General features: G+C 49.2%; 1 protein-coding gene across 3 annotated transcripts; it reads right to left on the reverse strand.

Moving 5' to 3' along the window:
• Positions 1 to 10233: 10233 nt before the first annotated feature.
• On the reverse strand, positions 10234 to 14192 carry AP5S1 (adaptor related protein complex 5 subunit sigma 1). 3 transcript variants are annotated; one of them, XM_037147857.2, is made up of 4 exons: positions 13957 to 14192; positions 13576 to 13612; positions 12680 to 12871; positions 10234 to 11351 (listed from the first exon to the last, which is right to left on the reverse strand). In XM_037147857.2, exons 3-4 carry the CDS (start codon positions 12853 to 12855, stop codon positions 10925 to 10927), a joined length of 603 nt encoding a protein of 200 aa, XP_037003752.2. In that variant the 5' UTR covers positions 12856 to 12871; positions 13576 to 13612; positions 13957 to 14192; the 3' UTR covers positions 10234 to 10924. The 3 variants fall into 3 exon arrangements, with proteins under 3 accessions (XP_037003752.2, XP_037003751.2, XP_037003753.2); XM_037147856.2 differs by lacking the exon at positions 13576 to 13612 and having other exon boundaries at positions 13957 to 14188; XM_037147858.2 differs by lacking the exons at positions 13576 to 13612; positions 13957 to 14192 and having other exon boundaries at positions 10234 to 11400; positions 12680 to 12758.
• Positions 14193 to 16539: the final 2347 nt, after the last annotated feature.

Genomic DNA, 16539 nt, shown 5'->3' on the forward strand with positions numbered 1-16539 from the left:
TACAACCTTGTTTCAAGTAAGTTTCTTAACTCTTTAAACTACTTTATATTTTCATACTGTCGGTTTTATTACAAAAAAAATAACATGCTCAGTGAAGCTGGGAGAAAATTAGTATACGTCCATATATTCATATAAGGGAAAGCAGATGTGTTTGATGAAGAAAATCAAAATCCGGACTCAATGTCACCACCCAGGAGAAAGTGCTAGTGATACCTGGTGTCTTCTCTTCTAGTATTCTCTTTTTCTCTGGCTTCCTGCAGTCCCCCTTGCTTTGACCAGCCACATGAGATGGCTCAAGTCACCATCTAGGATATGCTGGCGTCTCTGGAAGATCCTTTATCTCTCCGGGGCCTCAGGAGAACGAGGGGACTTGGGCCATGTCAGCTGCTGCATCCAGCTTCTCCAGAGCTGTCCTGCTCCTGTGGCCAGTGTGGCCTCCTAATCAGCCTCGGGACATTGTGTTGCTGGTCACCTGCCACTCAGGGGCTGCCATCCTGCTACTCATTCCTGAGAACACTGGTATAAGTTGTCTGCCGACAGACATGTACATGGGGGTTGGTGGGAAACGGAAGTGAGTGCGTGGCCAGGACATGCCCTCGAACCGAAGACATCAGAGTTCCTAAAATTCACAGACCTCCCGCAGTGCAGACTTTTCCCGGCCACACCCTCCCAGGGCCCCAGCTTCCTACCGCACTGCTGGTGCCCGGCTTGCTTTCAGCCGTTCTTCTCCTTGTCTGTTGTCCTGGGCCCCTCCCCCAGGACCTGGAGCTCAGAGCACAAAACCAAGACCACTGGCAGTAGTTTGTACAGAAAGGGTTTTGTTCATTTTTATTTTTTCAAATTATAAAAAGAAGTTTATTTGGAAAGTTTCAGAGGTAGTAGAAGCAAGCCAGCTGGGCTGTGTAGGCTCAGGAAACCAGTTACAGAGGCAGAAGAAGCGCCCCTGGAGCTTCGGAGACAGAAAGTCAAAGGCAACACGCCTGCCCTGGCCAGGCGGTTCAGCTGGTTGGAGCATCGTCCCGCATATCAAAAGGTTTAGGGTTTGATTGGTTGGAGTGCATACAGGACGCAACCAATGGATGTTTCTCTCACATCAATGTCTCTCTCTCCCCCTTCCTCCCATCAGTTAAAAAATTCTCAGATGAGGATTAAAAAAAAAAAAAAGGTAACCGGTCGGATGAGGAAGAAAAGGTGGACGGGAAAAGGGAAAGACATGAGAGGGAGAACAAGAGGCATAGCATGACAGGGAAATAGATCAGTCTTAACTGTGCAATTGGATACTTATCTAAAGAAATACTTGTGTGACCAGCACCTACATCAAGATCTGGAATATTTCCATCTCCCCAGAAAGTTCCCTTGTAATCCTTGTTCATCAATCCCCAACCATTACTCTGATTTCATCACCGTGGTTTGGTTTTGCCTGTTCTTGAATTTAATACCAATGGAATCAGATACTGCATGCCATTTTGTGCCTGGCATCTTTCCCTCCCCAAGTTTTTGACATCCATGTAGGTCGCTGCAGGTATCAGGAATCTGTTCTTTCATTGTTGAGTAGTAGTCCATTGTGGTACCACAATGGTACCAGTAGTACCACAATTCGCTTATTCATTCTATATTTTAATGGAATATTTGGGCTTTTCCACGTTTGGGCTAGTAGGAACGAATGCTGCCGACATTCACATAGATGTCTTTTGTGGAGTTATTTTAAAAGAGCTGCACCGTAGGGCAGGGCACGTTTGGCTGTGTTAGCAGCTCCCACACATTTCTGTGGAGCGGCTGCACCCCTTTCCACTCCCACCAGCGGTGTATGGACGGCCCCGGGCGCTACGGTCCAGTTTTCTTCACCAACACTTGACATGGACTGCATTTTCACAGGAAGAAGTTTTTTTGCTACTTACTAGAGGATACGTTCGTTGATTTTAGAGACAGAGGAAGGAGGTGAGAGAATAGAGACACATCCATAGATCGCCTCCCACACACGTCCCAACCCGCAACCTAGGTGCCCTGATGGGAATCCAACCCACAACTTTTTTGTGTACAGAATGATGCTCCAACCAACTGAGCAACCTGGCCTTCCTTCACAGGGAGTTAATACAGAAAATTAGTTGGTTGTGAAACTGTGAGCAGGGCTGGAGGAGCCGGAGTCAGCAGACTGCCAGCACAGTAGCTGAATCAAGAGCACGTCACTATGACCATGGTCAGAAGTGAGGGGGCCACTGCTGCCCCCCCAGCTCCACTTGCCTCTGTCTCAGCGTCTGGCTGGTAAGGAAATGCTGAGTCTGGCTGTGGATAATGGCTCTGGACCCTCACATCTTTTGTGTCCTTGCTCTCAGCAGAAGTGGCAGCAGGAAGACAGCTTCTACCCCCTAAATCTCTGATGGGGTACTTAATTGCCAGACTTCATTTTATAGTCATAACTCTGGCTGCAAAGGAGTCTGGGAAACTTAGGGTTTTTTTTCTTTCCAGCTTCTACAAAATGTAGGAAAGCGCCCTGTAGGGAGGTAGAGAGAGCCCGCTGTATCAGTTAGCTTTTGTTGAATAGAAAGCACAATTTTCCCAGTCCCTACCTCCCCCTCTCTCCTCTCCCCCCTCTAATAAAAATAAAATATTTAAAAAAAAAAAAAAAAGAAAGCTACCCCAAAACATAACAGCAGCCATGTACTCAGCTCGCAGTTCTATGGGTTGGTGATTTGGGGCTGGGCTTAGCTAGGAGAGTGGAAATGGGCTCCACCTCCTCCAGGAGGTGGTGTAGAGCCATATTGCAAGGCTGTGGTCAAAGGGCAAATGAAAAATCAGGGCGATCTGCACACTAGTCCACAGCACCCGCTGTCCCTGCCCCTCCCGAAACCAGCCGGCAACTCCCGAGCACCCTGCTTCTCTTTTGTGCAAAGCAACAAGATTCCTTGTATCTTACCTTTTCTGTTCCTTCATTTTGTCCTGTTTCCTGGGTTACTTTACTTTCCAAATCTAATTAATTTTTAATGTAAGTACAAACACTTTTCTGAGAATTTGTTCTTGTTCTCGTCTTTGCTTTATGGATGTTATATCTTCCTGAATCTAATTACTAAGAATAGTAATTAGAGAGCCCTTTTAAATTTGTTTCTATAATTCTCTTATGCTCCCTGCATGCTTTTTCTCGGAAACCATTTTTTTGCTGTTTGCTTACTGAGTTTCTCTTTAGTGTGGCAGGCTGTCCCCAGCTGTCTGGGGACCACTGTTCACATTAAAACCGAGACAACCGAAACACTGAGGATACTGTGTGTGCATCTCCTGGCTAGCTTCCTTTTGGGGGGTCCAGGTGGGGACCCACTGTAGAAGACCCCCTACAGGCCAGAACACGAGGGTCTCTCACATGGGGCTGTTCTGTTTCTTTAGAGCAAGGCACGTCACCTGCCTTGTTCAGGCCTGTCACCTGCCTGGTTCTGCCTGTCCACCTGACAAGGTCAAGTCCATGGGCCAGAACAATGTTTTTATAGGCATTTAGAGACACACAGGGTTACTAAGGTTACCAAAAAATTAGTAAAGTACTAAATAAATGTTTGTTGCAGTAAATGAAATACTTAAGTACTGTCGTGCATAAATGACAATCTGAGGTCTCTACATCAACCCTATGGTGAGGTGAAAATGTCCAGCCCCGGCCAGGCTGCCCCGTTGGTTTAGAGTGTTGTCCCGATACGCCAAGGTTGTGGGGTCAGTAGCCTGGCAGGGCACATACAAGAATCAACCAACGAATGCATAAATAGTGGAAGGACAAATTGATCTCTTTCTCTCTCTCTCTCTCCCCCTCCTCTCTAAAATCAATCAATAAAAATTAGAAAGAAAATATCCATAATTTCTTTTGATGAACAAGTCTCATATTCTGCTAATACCATTGTCATTTGTGGCCAACATATAAAATGAAAGCAAATTTAAAAAGGCCCACTTTGGGGGAGTAATGGATACGTATTAATTATCTTGTTTGTGGTGATGCTTTCATGGGTATGTACATATATCAAATCTCATCAAACTATACACTGGAACTATGTACAATTTGGGGGAAATAAAGAATCCTGACAACAGAAAGACCCTCGTACACCAATCTATAGAGAGAAAACACTAGTGTTAAAATTTTGGCCAGATTACAAGCATGCAGGTACTTCGTTAGACACTCAGCATCTGGGCAGCATTTTCCCCTTCCTGTCTAGTGAAGGAGAAGGAGGAACAGTGAAAACTTCTCTCAGCTTCTTGGGAGACAAACGAATTGTTTTCTGTCCACCTGACGAGAGAGCCTGAGTCACTTTCAGAGGCTGGCGGGCCGGGGTCCGAGGCGAGAGGGCCTGCCCTGTGGAATCCAGAGACCGGGCTCGTCTGATTTCTCACCAACCCGCTGGGCCTATGACGAGTCTAAGGAGTCGGCCTAACGTGACGGGAGAAGCAGCTACTTCATCAAACAACAACAAAATCATTTTGTTTATCCTGACAGCAGCTTACTGCACGCCAACCATACCTCATAAAACTGTAACCATTTTCCAAAAAAATATGGAGATGTTAATTTCAATAAATGATGATTAGAAAAGATGCATTTTCTTTCCCATCTAAGTTGGCAGAATCCCTGAGTTTTACCTGCGCGTCCCTTGTGGTCTGTGGCTCCAGGCTCCCATCACTGTCCCACCAATGCCCTAACAATAACAGTTTTTTCCTCACTCAAGAAAAGCATTTTTTTTCTTGGCATAGGACATGTATTTATTTATTCCATGAAACACTTAGAGTTTAGGTCAGTGGGAAACGATTTTAAAGAACTGTACATTTTCTTCCCACACATTTGGCTTTCTATTATTACATTGCAACCCACTTTGCTACAATATTACAAAATGTTTACAAGGAAATATTAAAAATAACTGAAACACAAAATGCAAGGTGGGGTGACATAAACTGCTTCCCCCCCACAAATCTGTGTGATCACGCTTTGCCTTGAGTCATCCTAGTTCTTTGTCTCCTTTAGTCTGAAGCCATTCCTCAGCCCTTCACTGTCGTAAGTTTGAAGACAGGCCAGAATTCCGCACCCCCCCCCCCTTTGGGTCTGCCTGGGCTTTCTTCCTCTCGAAGTCACGCTAAGCAATGTTGACGGCCAGAGGTGACTGCGTGTCCTGCTGCACCTCGGAGGCAGATGTGCAGATGAACAGGAGGTTCGTTTGTCTCATTACTGAGGGTGCTCACTTTGACTACCTGGGAAAGGGAGGGCCCTCCAGGGTTCTCTGCAGATTTACTATTTCCCCATTTTTTCATTAAGAAGTAGTAATTCATGGAAAGGCACTTAGAGGCCATGTAAAAATCCTGTTCTTCATCGACCTTTCACCCACTGGTTTTAGCATCTCGGGACTGTTCATCGATCTTTGTACAGACCCAGTGTATTTCCAATTATGTCTGATCCTAGGTATTTATATTTTTTGTCTTTACGCTGAATAGGATCTTGTCTTTCACTATGTTTATTTTTGTTGACATGGGAAAGTACTGATTTTTGCTCATTACTTTTTTTTTTTTTTTAAGAGAGAGGGGAAAGGTAGGAGAAGAGAATAGAACCACTGATGTACAAGAAAAACGTCACGTTGATTGGTTGCCTCTCACACATCCCCAACTGGGGGCCGGTCCGGCACCCAAGCATGTGCCCTGACCAGGAATCGAATCAACAACCCGTTGCTCTGCAGGCCAGCACTCAGTCCACTGAGCCACACCAGCCAGGGCGGCTCATCACTTATCAGCCACCTGCCGGAGGGCGTCTCCAGGACCGGGAAGGCTCCTCTCTTGGCCAGAACTTCCTGTTTTCATCGCATGGCTACTATCAGATGAGCCAGAGATCTGCCACAGAGTTGGTTGCTTTTTAAAAAAGATTTTATTTATGTATATTTAGAGAGAGGGGAAGGGAGGGAAAAAAGGAGAGAAACATCGGTGTGTGAGAGAAACATCAATTGGTTCCCTCTCACGCATGCAGGCCTGCAATCCAGGCACGCGCCTGACCAGGAATCAAACCGCGACTTTTTGCTCTGCGGGCGGGACAATACTCAACCAACCGAGAGCCACGCCAGTCAGGGCTGTCACAGGGCCCTGATCATTTTACTTGCGATCAAGTCTCACTCCCAAGCAACACCCAGACAGTAAAGGTTCTGCTCCCAGCTCTAGCTTAAGGTGGAATCTTTACTGGTTCAAAGACATCTGGACCCTCAAGGCTGGTATAACAGAGGTGCACCTAGAAGGTGTCTGTCGTTCTGAACCCTGCTAGGCTTGGTAAACTTAGGAGACTGTTTCAGAGAGAGGAAGAGTTCGGGATACTTCATTCAGCTTTTCTAGGGGCAGAAATCACAGGCCTTAGCAATACCCAATCTTAACTCTGCCCTCTTTGAGAGCACTGGGAGGAAAGATCACTTCTACTCCTTGGCAGTGGTGTAGAAGGCAAGCTGGCGTAACTTACAAAGACAAGGGGCTGTGTAGCAGGAAACATGCACGTGCAACATGACTGCTTCCGCTGCTGTTGCGAGTTTATCATTTGGGAAACGGACATGTGATCCTGGGCTACTGTCCCTGAGAGATAACAGACACAGTGTATTGTTTCTATTTGCTTCCTCAGAGAAAGAAAAAGATGTTACATGGTGATGCTACAGAGTCCCTGGCCCCAACAGTCTCCTATAAACCAGCGAACATTCATTCATTCACTTCTCCAATTTATACTGGGTACCTCCTATGTGCCCGTGCTATGCCAGGCATTAATACCAAAGAGACACAATATAAACCCTCCTGGGGGTTATAACCTGCTGGGAAAAGAAACATTAAATAACATACGAATAAACATATGTAACTGAGAATGAGGTAGGTGGAGAAGGCTGTTAAAAAATTAGTACAGGCCCTGGCTAGTGTAGCTCAGTGGATTGAGAGCGGGCCTACATAGCAAAGGATCGTGGTTCAATTCCCAGTCAGGGCACATGCCTGGGTTGCAGGCCAGTTCCCAGAAGGGGGTGCACAAAAAGCAACCATTCATTGATATTTCTCTCCCTCTCTCCTTCCCTTCCTTTCTAAACATAAATAAATAAAATCTTTAAAAAAAATTAGTACAGGCCCTGGCAGGATAGTTCAGTTGGTGAGACCATCATCCTGATACACCAAGGTTGCAGGTTCGATCTCCAGTCAGGGCACACACAAGAAGCAACCAATAAATGTATAAATAAGTAGAACAACAAATCAATGTTTCTTTCTCTCTCCCTTTCTCTCTAAAATCACTAAATAAAAAAGCAAACAGAATTAGTAGAGCTATACCAGTCTCTAAAGGGGAATGTTATGATTCATCTCTGGAAGGAAATATCTTTTTATGGTCCAGCTTGCAAACATTAGTGGGGAAGGAAGTCTTGCCTGAGAATTTAATCACGTCCCATAAGAGTTTGTGATTTCAAAACAGAATGGAAAATGCGCTTTGAGTTGATGAAGATGGAGCCCCAGAACAGTCTTTTCTCTTTTTTACGTGGGCACAGCTAGGCTATCAAAATCTAGGCCTGGCACCAAGTCCGGTGAAAGAGGAGCCCTGAACTGCTCGGTGTGAACAGGCAAGGCGGACGAACAGGAACGATGAGGGTGCTAAAGACCAGAGCGCAGGAGGGAAACGGGAAAGTTACCGCTTGGCGGGCACAGAGTTTCTGTTTCAGACGATGAAAACAGGTAAAATCCCGGGAATGTACCTGGCCCTACAGAACTATACCCTTAATACAGTGGTCAATTTTATGCTACATATATTTTATAATATAAACAATTTTTAATAAAAATAAATAAATGAGAAGGAAGGGAGCAGCAGCCTCGGGCCCAAGGCAGGCTGGATGGAGGGGAGGCCATTAAGCAGAGGAAGCGGCGGAGCGCTGGCCAGGTGGCTCGGGTGGCTGGTGCGTCACCCCACACACCGAAAGTCTGCGGGTTCCGTACCCAGTCCAAACACACACCTAGGTTGCGGATTCAGTCCCTGGTTGGGGTGCAGGTGGGAAGCAACTGACTGATGTTTCCCCCTCCCTCCCTCCCTCCTTTAAAATCAATACATATATCCTTGGGCGGGGATTAAAATAAAAAGTAGTGGTGGAAACCTGGCCCAGAGGGGCGGGGCGACACTGGGAACATACGGAGAGGGTGCTAGGCAAGCTGTGAGGGCCCCCGAACAATGGCGCCGGGGCAGGGTTTCAGTCGGCGCCATTCCCCACACACCAGTTTCCTCCATGGGAACCAAGGCCACCAGCCTGCTTAGTCCCAACTTCCCACAGCTTCCAGGGGAGCTGGTCTCACCCTCTTCCTCCAGGTCAATTTGAAAAATAGGCAGGAAGGTTTCAGCCCAGCCAAGCGTGGGCCCTTCAACAGAGGCCACAGGGGCCTGTTCCTATAACAGCACGGCCACTCCCCCAGGACCACCAGCGTGGAATGAGGGGAGGGGCCCAGGAGAGCAGACTGTACGGGGTAGGGGTGTCCCTCTGGGAACCTGTGGGACATTCCAGTGGTGCGGTTTGCCGCATGCACATCCTGAGGTCCCTTTAAGTCTTCACGGTCAGAGAGTGATTTGTGGAGAAGGTGGACTCATCCCAGTGGTGACAGTGGTGAAAGGCACAGCATGCTTGGTGGCCTTGGCTGCAAACTTGGAAGGGCAAAACCCCAATCACAAGTGCTGCCTCCCCAGCGGGTGTGGGTGGGTCCTTCCTGGATGCCAAAGAGCAACTGATGCTCAGCGGGAGGGAGACAGAGCTGATGTGTGCACCCTGACAATCCAGGAAGAGGCTAAGAAAGTCACACTTCACAGGTAACAGGAAGATCAGGAAAACAGATGTAAGCTAAGGTTTTCTTCCAATGGAGTTATTTTAAGCCACCACTTAGGAGCTGCTGATGAACGACTCTGTACCGGCAGTTTCATGCCCCACCCACATCCCTTTGGGGCTGACCACTGTTCAGGAGGGCGGCCAAAGCTCCGGGCAGCTGGAGAGCTTTTTCTGGGGGCGCAAAGACCCAGGAAATTTCCCCTGGAACGGGCTCCATGGCCACTGACTGAAGAGAGTGGCAGACAAACACCGAGAGCCCCTTTCCCCTCAGGTGAGGTCTTCCCGAGGTGCCGGTTGCGTGCGGGTCCCCAGAGGCACTAAGCTCCTCACCTGCCCGGATAACGCACCTGTATGGGCTGCCTCCCCTTCCAGAGCTTCCTGGGATCACCTCCCACATGCACCTAACCCTCATCTCAGCCTACTTCTCAGGGATCCACCAAACCATCACATTTTGGTAAAGGAATCAAGTGCTACCATTCAAAGAAGGCACAGAAGGAGGCAGAGGTGACATGGCAGACAAGCAGCAGAGACCTCACAAGAAGCCTCTTGGGGGCATCCTTGACCATGAGGGCTCAGACCCAGCTCAGGGCCATAGAGGACTTACTCACAGTAGCTGATATGTATTAATGGAGTTCACAGAAATGGAGGGTGAAACCGTCACTGAGTTTTGCCCCATTATTAATTTTTAAACTTCCATTAACTTTCTTGTATTCTCCCCAAGAGCTCCTCTCACACAGCAGGTTGAACACATCATGAGGAAAGAGAAATTCCAAGGAGGCTAGCTGAGCCTAGAGCCAGGACCCAGACGAGGAACCCAAGGACCACAATTAAGGAACTGGTTTGCACCAGAAAGATCCAAGATGGTGTCTGAAACCCCTTCCCCAAGTGACCTTTGACAAACTTTCCTTCAATAGCATACTAAAAATTATGCCTAGGGATGGAGACTTAATATTAAAAGGAGACATGTGGCCCTGACTGGTGTGGCTCAGTGGATTGAGCATGGGCCTGCGAACCAGAGTATCACGGTTCGATTCCCAGTCAGGGCACATGCCTGGGTTGCAGGCCAGTTCCCAGCAGGGGACACACGAGAGGCAACCATACATTGACATTTCTCTCCCTCTCTCCTTCCCTTCCCCTCTAAAGATAAATAAATAAAATCTAAAAAAAAAAAAAAACTTAAAAAAATAAAATGAGACATGCAATGTATGGCTAGGCATGTTTCAAGCATGTTTGGGGACTGTGCATGCTCCCTGGGGAATTTTGAACCCTCCACCCTCCCTTGGAAATCTCTGCCCCCTGAGCCTGCCTAACTTCCCCCAAACCCTTTAAGACTTTCCTATCTCCATGGAATTGAGGGGAAAAGGATCTTCTGAGCACAACTTGTCCTTCTCAATTCCTTCACCAAAGAAAAAACTTTCTGATCTGCTTTATCAAACGGTTTTGTTTTATTGGTGCCAAGCAACACTGAACAGAATAACAATGATTTTGGGTCCCCAACCCATGGGGGTAACAACATCATAGTCGGTGCTTCTAATTCAAAGTGAGAAAGACAACATCATCCAGGCCAAAACTCTTACACCCATCTGATGGCACCCTCTCCGTGCAGACAGGGAAGCCCATGATTATTTTGAGGCTGCCCGGTGGGCATGGGCTGGCCCGAAAAGACCTACAAAATCCCCTTGAACTGACATATTTGTGAACTGTGGTGGAGCTGAGTCTCGGACTCCTTTTGTCCTGTGATGACAGTGTGTTTAGAAGAAAAAGGTGGGCCGAGTTCCAGGTCGCTGCTCTTCATCACCCTAGCACTAGGGGGCTGGTGGACTCCATGGGCTGGCTGGTGGGAATGGGAGAAAGTGGGCTCAAGAACTTGTAGGGCGAGCTCACTGTAGCAGTCTGAGTAAGTCATGAGGCAGCTCCAGGCACAGAATGTTCTGTGATTCCTCCCCTCCACCTTCTGTCCTGCCACCTTGTCCTGTGCACTTGTCCTGGGTACAGCAGCACACCAGAGCTGGGAGCAAGCTGGGTAGAAGGTGGATGCCTAGTTTTACCTGGCTGTGTGTAAACATCTTTGCCCTTTCTCCTTGCCCTTTTGGAAAGTCCCATTCGGTGAGGGGTCAGCGGGGACAGGCAGCACTGAATTCCTTCTCCAGACCCTGGACAAACTGGTCGTTGAGGAAGAGCAGCTGCCCATGGGGCAGGAAGCGGGCCAGGATCCCCTCAATTCGGTCAGCCCGCAGCAGGAGATTGGAGCCAGGGACCAGGAGCCGGAGGTGGTCGAAGAGGAGGCGTGCCAGCAGCCGGAGTGTGCCCTCGGCCAGCAGCAGGTTCTCGTGGGCATCCAGCACCAGTGCAAAGCCTAATGAGAGCACACCCAGCCACACCACTGTTCGAGGCTGCTGGAAAGGGTCCCCTGCCTCCAGGCGGAAGGCCCCTTGTGGGGCCTCGTGCAGGGGCACCGGCTCGTCTGAGGACTGGGGCTGCAGGTCCATGGGGGGCCTGCCAGATGCCTGCTGCTGTAGCCGGCACATGGACTCCACCTGCCTGGGGGGAGTAGGTGGGTCAACAACTTCTGTCATCCTCATGATCACCCCTGGAGATGGGAGATGCCATTATCCCCATATCTGAGATAAAGAAACTGAGTCCCAGAAAGACTCAATGACCTGCCTGGGGCCCCAGAGAAGGAAGTGTAAGCTGGAATGTAAATCCAGGCTCCAGTCTCCGGGCCCTGAATCATTTCAGTGTGGCCAAGAGAAGGAAGGTTTTGAACGCAGTTCCTTGAGCTAGAAAAGGGTACCTGGGGAAGATCCTGACACACCTGCTTCACAGAGGCCTTCTCAACATAAACAAAAGCAATCAGGGAGACGTGGTGTCAAAGCCAGGTCCACCCTGGGCTGTCCACACTCTCCACCCTCATCCCATCCTGCAACCCTCCCCAAATAAAAAAGAAAGACCTTTCCCTTGACCATCCAGGCTTCTGCAAGCACTCGCTGAACCCTCCTGAACTGCCCTCCAACTTGGGCAGTACACAAGATGGTCTGAAAGGAATCTGTCTGGTTTTCTGTGTCACAGGAGGGTGCAGAGGCCCAGAGAAACCAGTGGATGGCAGAAGTCTGACAGAGGGCTGTCCCAGAGTGTCAACCTTCCTCCCTCCCTCCAGAACGCACAGGGACCAGGAGATTCTGGCACCTGCTGACTCTGTCTAGGAAGGGAAGGCCCAAGGCCAGCCACCCTTGGCTGGACAAACCCCACCCCACCTGGAACAGTGTTTCCCAAACTGTACTCTGTGGATCCCAGGCTTTTGGAAGGCTCTGGACATAAAGAGATCCCATGTAGCATATTCTCTCTTACTTACAGGCGGATAAAGCCTTTAGGTACACTAAAGGCCATGAGAAGTCCTACACTGCAAAGCATGTCTAATCCATACTGGTGTTTGCCTGCCCACAGTCAAATCCAGCTCTACTGCTTTCTAGCCACATAACCTTGTACAGGCAAAGTTCCTTAAACTCTCTGTACCTCACTTTACTCATCTGTAAGGTGGGGTTAATAACTGTACCTACTGTAAAAGACTGTTACAAGGATTAAATGAGTTCATATACATGAAAGGCTAAGAACATATGCTTAGCATATAGTTTAGGCTCAACAAATGCTAACTAAAACAGTAATTATAGTATTATTTTCTTTAACCCTTTTTCACATAACAGTTGTGAACAACTGTGAAAGATTCTGGAAAATGCTACTCTAAAACTTCCTCTCTGACTCTCATTCCTCCTGTTTCTCTGTGCCCCCCAGAAATCCTATCACAATCAGGCAGGTGTTCAATGAGGGTATGGGGTGGGGCTGGGCTGAGCTGGGCGGGGCTGGGCAGTTACCTGGCCACGGCCAAAATCTGCTCCTTACGGAGGAGCCTGTCCCTCTCAGCACCGTGTGGTCGTGGGTCATCGGGTGAATTTTCAGCACCAAACACACAGGAGTAGAGTACCGGGCAAAGGCCTGTGTCCTCAACCTGTGGGGCCCTCAAGGTGTGGATGACAAAGGCGTAGACCATGGCTCCAGGGTGGGTGCTATAGGGAAGACACCTCAGTGAGATGAATGTGAAACTCCAACAGGGATTTGGAACTACAGAAAGGGTCTGTCTGGCCTGGCGAGGTCTGGAAGTATGTTTGGTGGCTGCTATGGCTGGTCACTAGTCCTCCTCAGCCACCCAAGACACACGCCTAGCCTCTGAGTAACAGTCTGGTCAGCACCAACTCTGCCCGTAACAGTCTGGCAGTAAAGAAATCTGACAAAGGCAAATTCAGTTCTACAAAACAGCTGGCCAGGAACCTTGGGAAGTATCAAAGTCATGTCAGTCAAGGCAAGCTGGGGAGCTGCTCCCCCCTGAAGAAGACTAAAGCGATAAGACTGATGAAGGCAACATATATTCCTGGATGGGATCCCTGGCCAAAAAAAAAGGTAGTTTCAATAAAGGACATTATTAGGACAACTGGAAGCATTTAAATGTGGACTAAAAGTTAGATAATCCTTTTGATCATTATTTCCTTATTTTGAGCAGTGGGTAATGTCCTTATTTTTAGAAAAATACACACTGACACCTCCAATCGTAGAGGTAAAGGGGCGCCACATCTGCAACCAAGTTACCAAGGGGGATAAAATAGTTTACTTTAAAAATTCTTCAAATTTTCTATAAGTATGAGATTATTTCACAATATAGAATAAATGATGATGATGGTGGTGGTGGTGTCATCTGGCTGGCTCAGTAGCCTACCAGGGTTCATAGGTAGATGGTACACAATATGCAGACTCTGTAATTAAGGAGAAACAGATCGTCGGTTTAAATTGGTCAAACAGGAAGGCTCGCGAAGGCACTTTCGGAACCCGAGCCCGCTGACCTACACCGATCCTCTAGCCACAAGTTAAGAACGCGCCACAGCTTCCTCTAAAGGATTCCCGATACCCCTCCGCCCACAGAGAAATGGTAGCAGCAAAGACCCTTTACGTCACTGCCTCGCGCAACCCTGCAGCGCAGTGCATTTTGGGGGCTGTAGTTCTTTGCTCTAGTCCGTTAGGCCTAACGGGGCATCCTGCTCTGAGCATAGTATACTGCCCCTTCAGCCCCGGACCGCTGTCTTCAAGGAGTCGCACTCACCTTTCCCTGTACTCCCGCAGACTTCTACTAAAATACGGTTTCCCTCGGCAGCTGCGGAAGCAATGGCCGCTGCGTCGCTTTTACGAGCCTGCGCACGCGAGTCGCGGGCGCGAGCACGAGGTGACGCGCGCTGGGTGGGCGGGGTCCTCACGGCCAGTGCGGTGCTCAGTGAGCCAGGAGAGGGCGTTGCAATCGTTCCCACTTCTGGACACCAGACGCCGTTGACCTTCCTAATCCGACAAAAGACCCGTTGCTCCGAGGTCCGGGCATTGCCTACACCCGTCTCTTCTGGACGGAGTCGGGACCAGACCAGCGACCGCGAGGGGGCGCAGCTACTGGTCTCTCGGACCTTTGGGAAGACGCTGGGTGGCCGCGTCGTCGCCAGAGGGCGGGTTCAGACTCCAGTGGTCCTACTTGCGCGACTCGCGGGACCTGAAAGTGCAGGGCGGACTTCTCAAACTGGCCTATTCGCGTGGGAACCATTAGACACATTCCCGGAAAATTTGACTTTTAGGGGAAATACGCATATTTACGCGGTTTTGGAAAATGGGATTCTGGGTTGTGGGTTTCTGCAGTGGTTTAATGGTAGGGCTCCGTTTGAAGTGGAAAGTTATCAAACTCTGGTCCCAACCCTGTCACCAGCTGCGTGTCCCTGGCAAGTCAGTCATTTCGTTGGGTCCCAATGAAGCCCGCAGTATTTAGTAGGCTGCCCAATTTTTCCTTTTCACACTCCCACTTCTAAAAAGCTCCCTCCTTGTCGGCAAAGGCATAATGAAGAGGCTTGTATCTCAGACCTAAAAGGTACACAATCAGGTTCCAGCTTCCAGAGCCCCGCTGTGGGGTAAAAGCCCCAACTGGGGCCTTGACCCAGAGGTATTAGGGGCTGCACAAGGTCTGTCTTGAGACCCAGTGCCTGCCCTGGGTGGGTGTCCCCACTGCCCGCAAACATACAGGCTCCTTTAATTCTCGGTTTGTGAACTACGAGAGCCTCCCCAGATGTGTCTTAATGTTCTTTTCCTCAGAATGCCCACACTGGTGGTTCCCTCCGCCTAGAAGGCTCTTTACTCCCCCTTTTGACCTTCAGAATATGCTCAAAAACTTAGGGGAAACCAAACTGCCCATTAGCCTTCAGGGGTCCCCTTGGCACCCAGGGGCTGCCTATGGTAGTGATGTTTCTCATGGGTTCCAGCCTGGCTATGGCACCCAGCTTCACTCTTCAAGACCATCACAAGCCAGGCCTAGAGCCAACCTAAACACACTCCTTGATGACTGAAAAAATGAAGGACAGGGCAGGGAACCTGGCACCAGGCATGCACTTTGGACCCTTCTGGCAATAGGACCTGGACAGGAGGGTCACTGAAGGGATGCTAGAGGTGGTGGCCAGGGGCTGCCCAGGGCATGTGGCCATTTTACTGGGTACAACACACAAATATATTTGTAGGTGGAGAGGCAGGCCTGGAAAGTGTGGGGCCTCAGCCATAAAGCTGGGGGTGATATTGGCTCAGTTCCTTGTCCCTGGTCCCTATCGCTGTCAGCCAGGACTCATGTCTGTCAGCTGATTACAGCAGTGAGCTGGCAGAAGGCTCTGGTTGCTGGGGGCCACTTGGCATCTGGAACACAGTGTTCCAGCCTCTGTCCACTCCTCAGGCAGTGAGTCCAGTCCAAGTCCCAGGCCAATGGGGGACCGGCCTGTGTCAGGTATATGGAGGAAACAGCAATGAGAAGCTGACCTGAACCACTATGCTAAAAGCAGTGGAGGACTCAGATGAGATGGTGTCCAGTTAAGTGGGGCAGACTCGGGTACTATTCCTGGCTTTTTACAGCCCTCAGCCAGCTTATGCCCCTGAGAGCAAAAGCCATGTGCCGAGGACGGTGAGGCAGAAAGAGTCTGGATCCCTGAGACACTACAGAGCCTTCTTGCTGAGGAGGAACACATGCTCTAATTTTGTTAAACTGCTTTGTGGGGTTTCTGTTACGTGCAGCCCAACTCCTTCCCAAGTGAGGCAGTGTATGAAGTGACCAGAATGGAGCTTGGCATGTAGTAGGCACTTGGTAAATCAATACACGTTGGCAACTATTAATCCAGAGGCAGAACAGGAAAGCAGATGGAGTCTTCTGGTCTGGTGGCAACCTAGAGGCAGGGGATGTGCGGACTGACCGTCCCTGTGCTTCCTGGGGTTATGAGACCTGCCCTTAAGACAAAATGGAACAGTCTGAGCGTGTTGGGGGCAATGTGTGTACATGTTCACGTGTGGGAGGCTTTTACACTGGTTACCCTAGAGATTGTGGTGGGGCCAGGCTCACGATTAATATGTACTGATGTGGGTTTGTGGAGGGTATGTGTGTGCGTGAAAGAGAAAGACAAGAGAAGGAAGAAAAGTAAAAGTAAAGCACAAAAAAAAATTAAAGGAGCTTAAAAGAAGATACTGTAGATGGCTGGATCTGAGGCCTGGCCCACCTGCCTAGATGGGATGGCGTGGGAAGGCACACCTTCCCATCCTTCCCTGTCCCTTCCTGCTGGCTGTGGGCAGAGGTGGCCATAGCCTCACTCGCCAGGCCTGCTCTTCTCAGTGTCTTCTGAGT

Source organism: Artibeus jamaicensis, unplaced genomic scaffold (assembly GCF_021234435.1).
Source record: "Artibeus jamaicensis isolate MK-2021 breed Jamaican fruit bat unplaced genomic scaffold, CSHL_Jam_final contig_685, whole genome shotgun sequence".
NCBI lineage: Eukaryota > Metazoa > Chordata > Mammalia > Chiroptera > Phyllostomidae > Artibeus > Artibeus jamaicensis.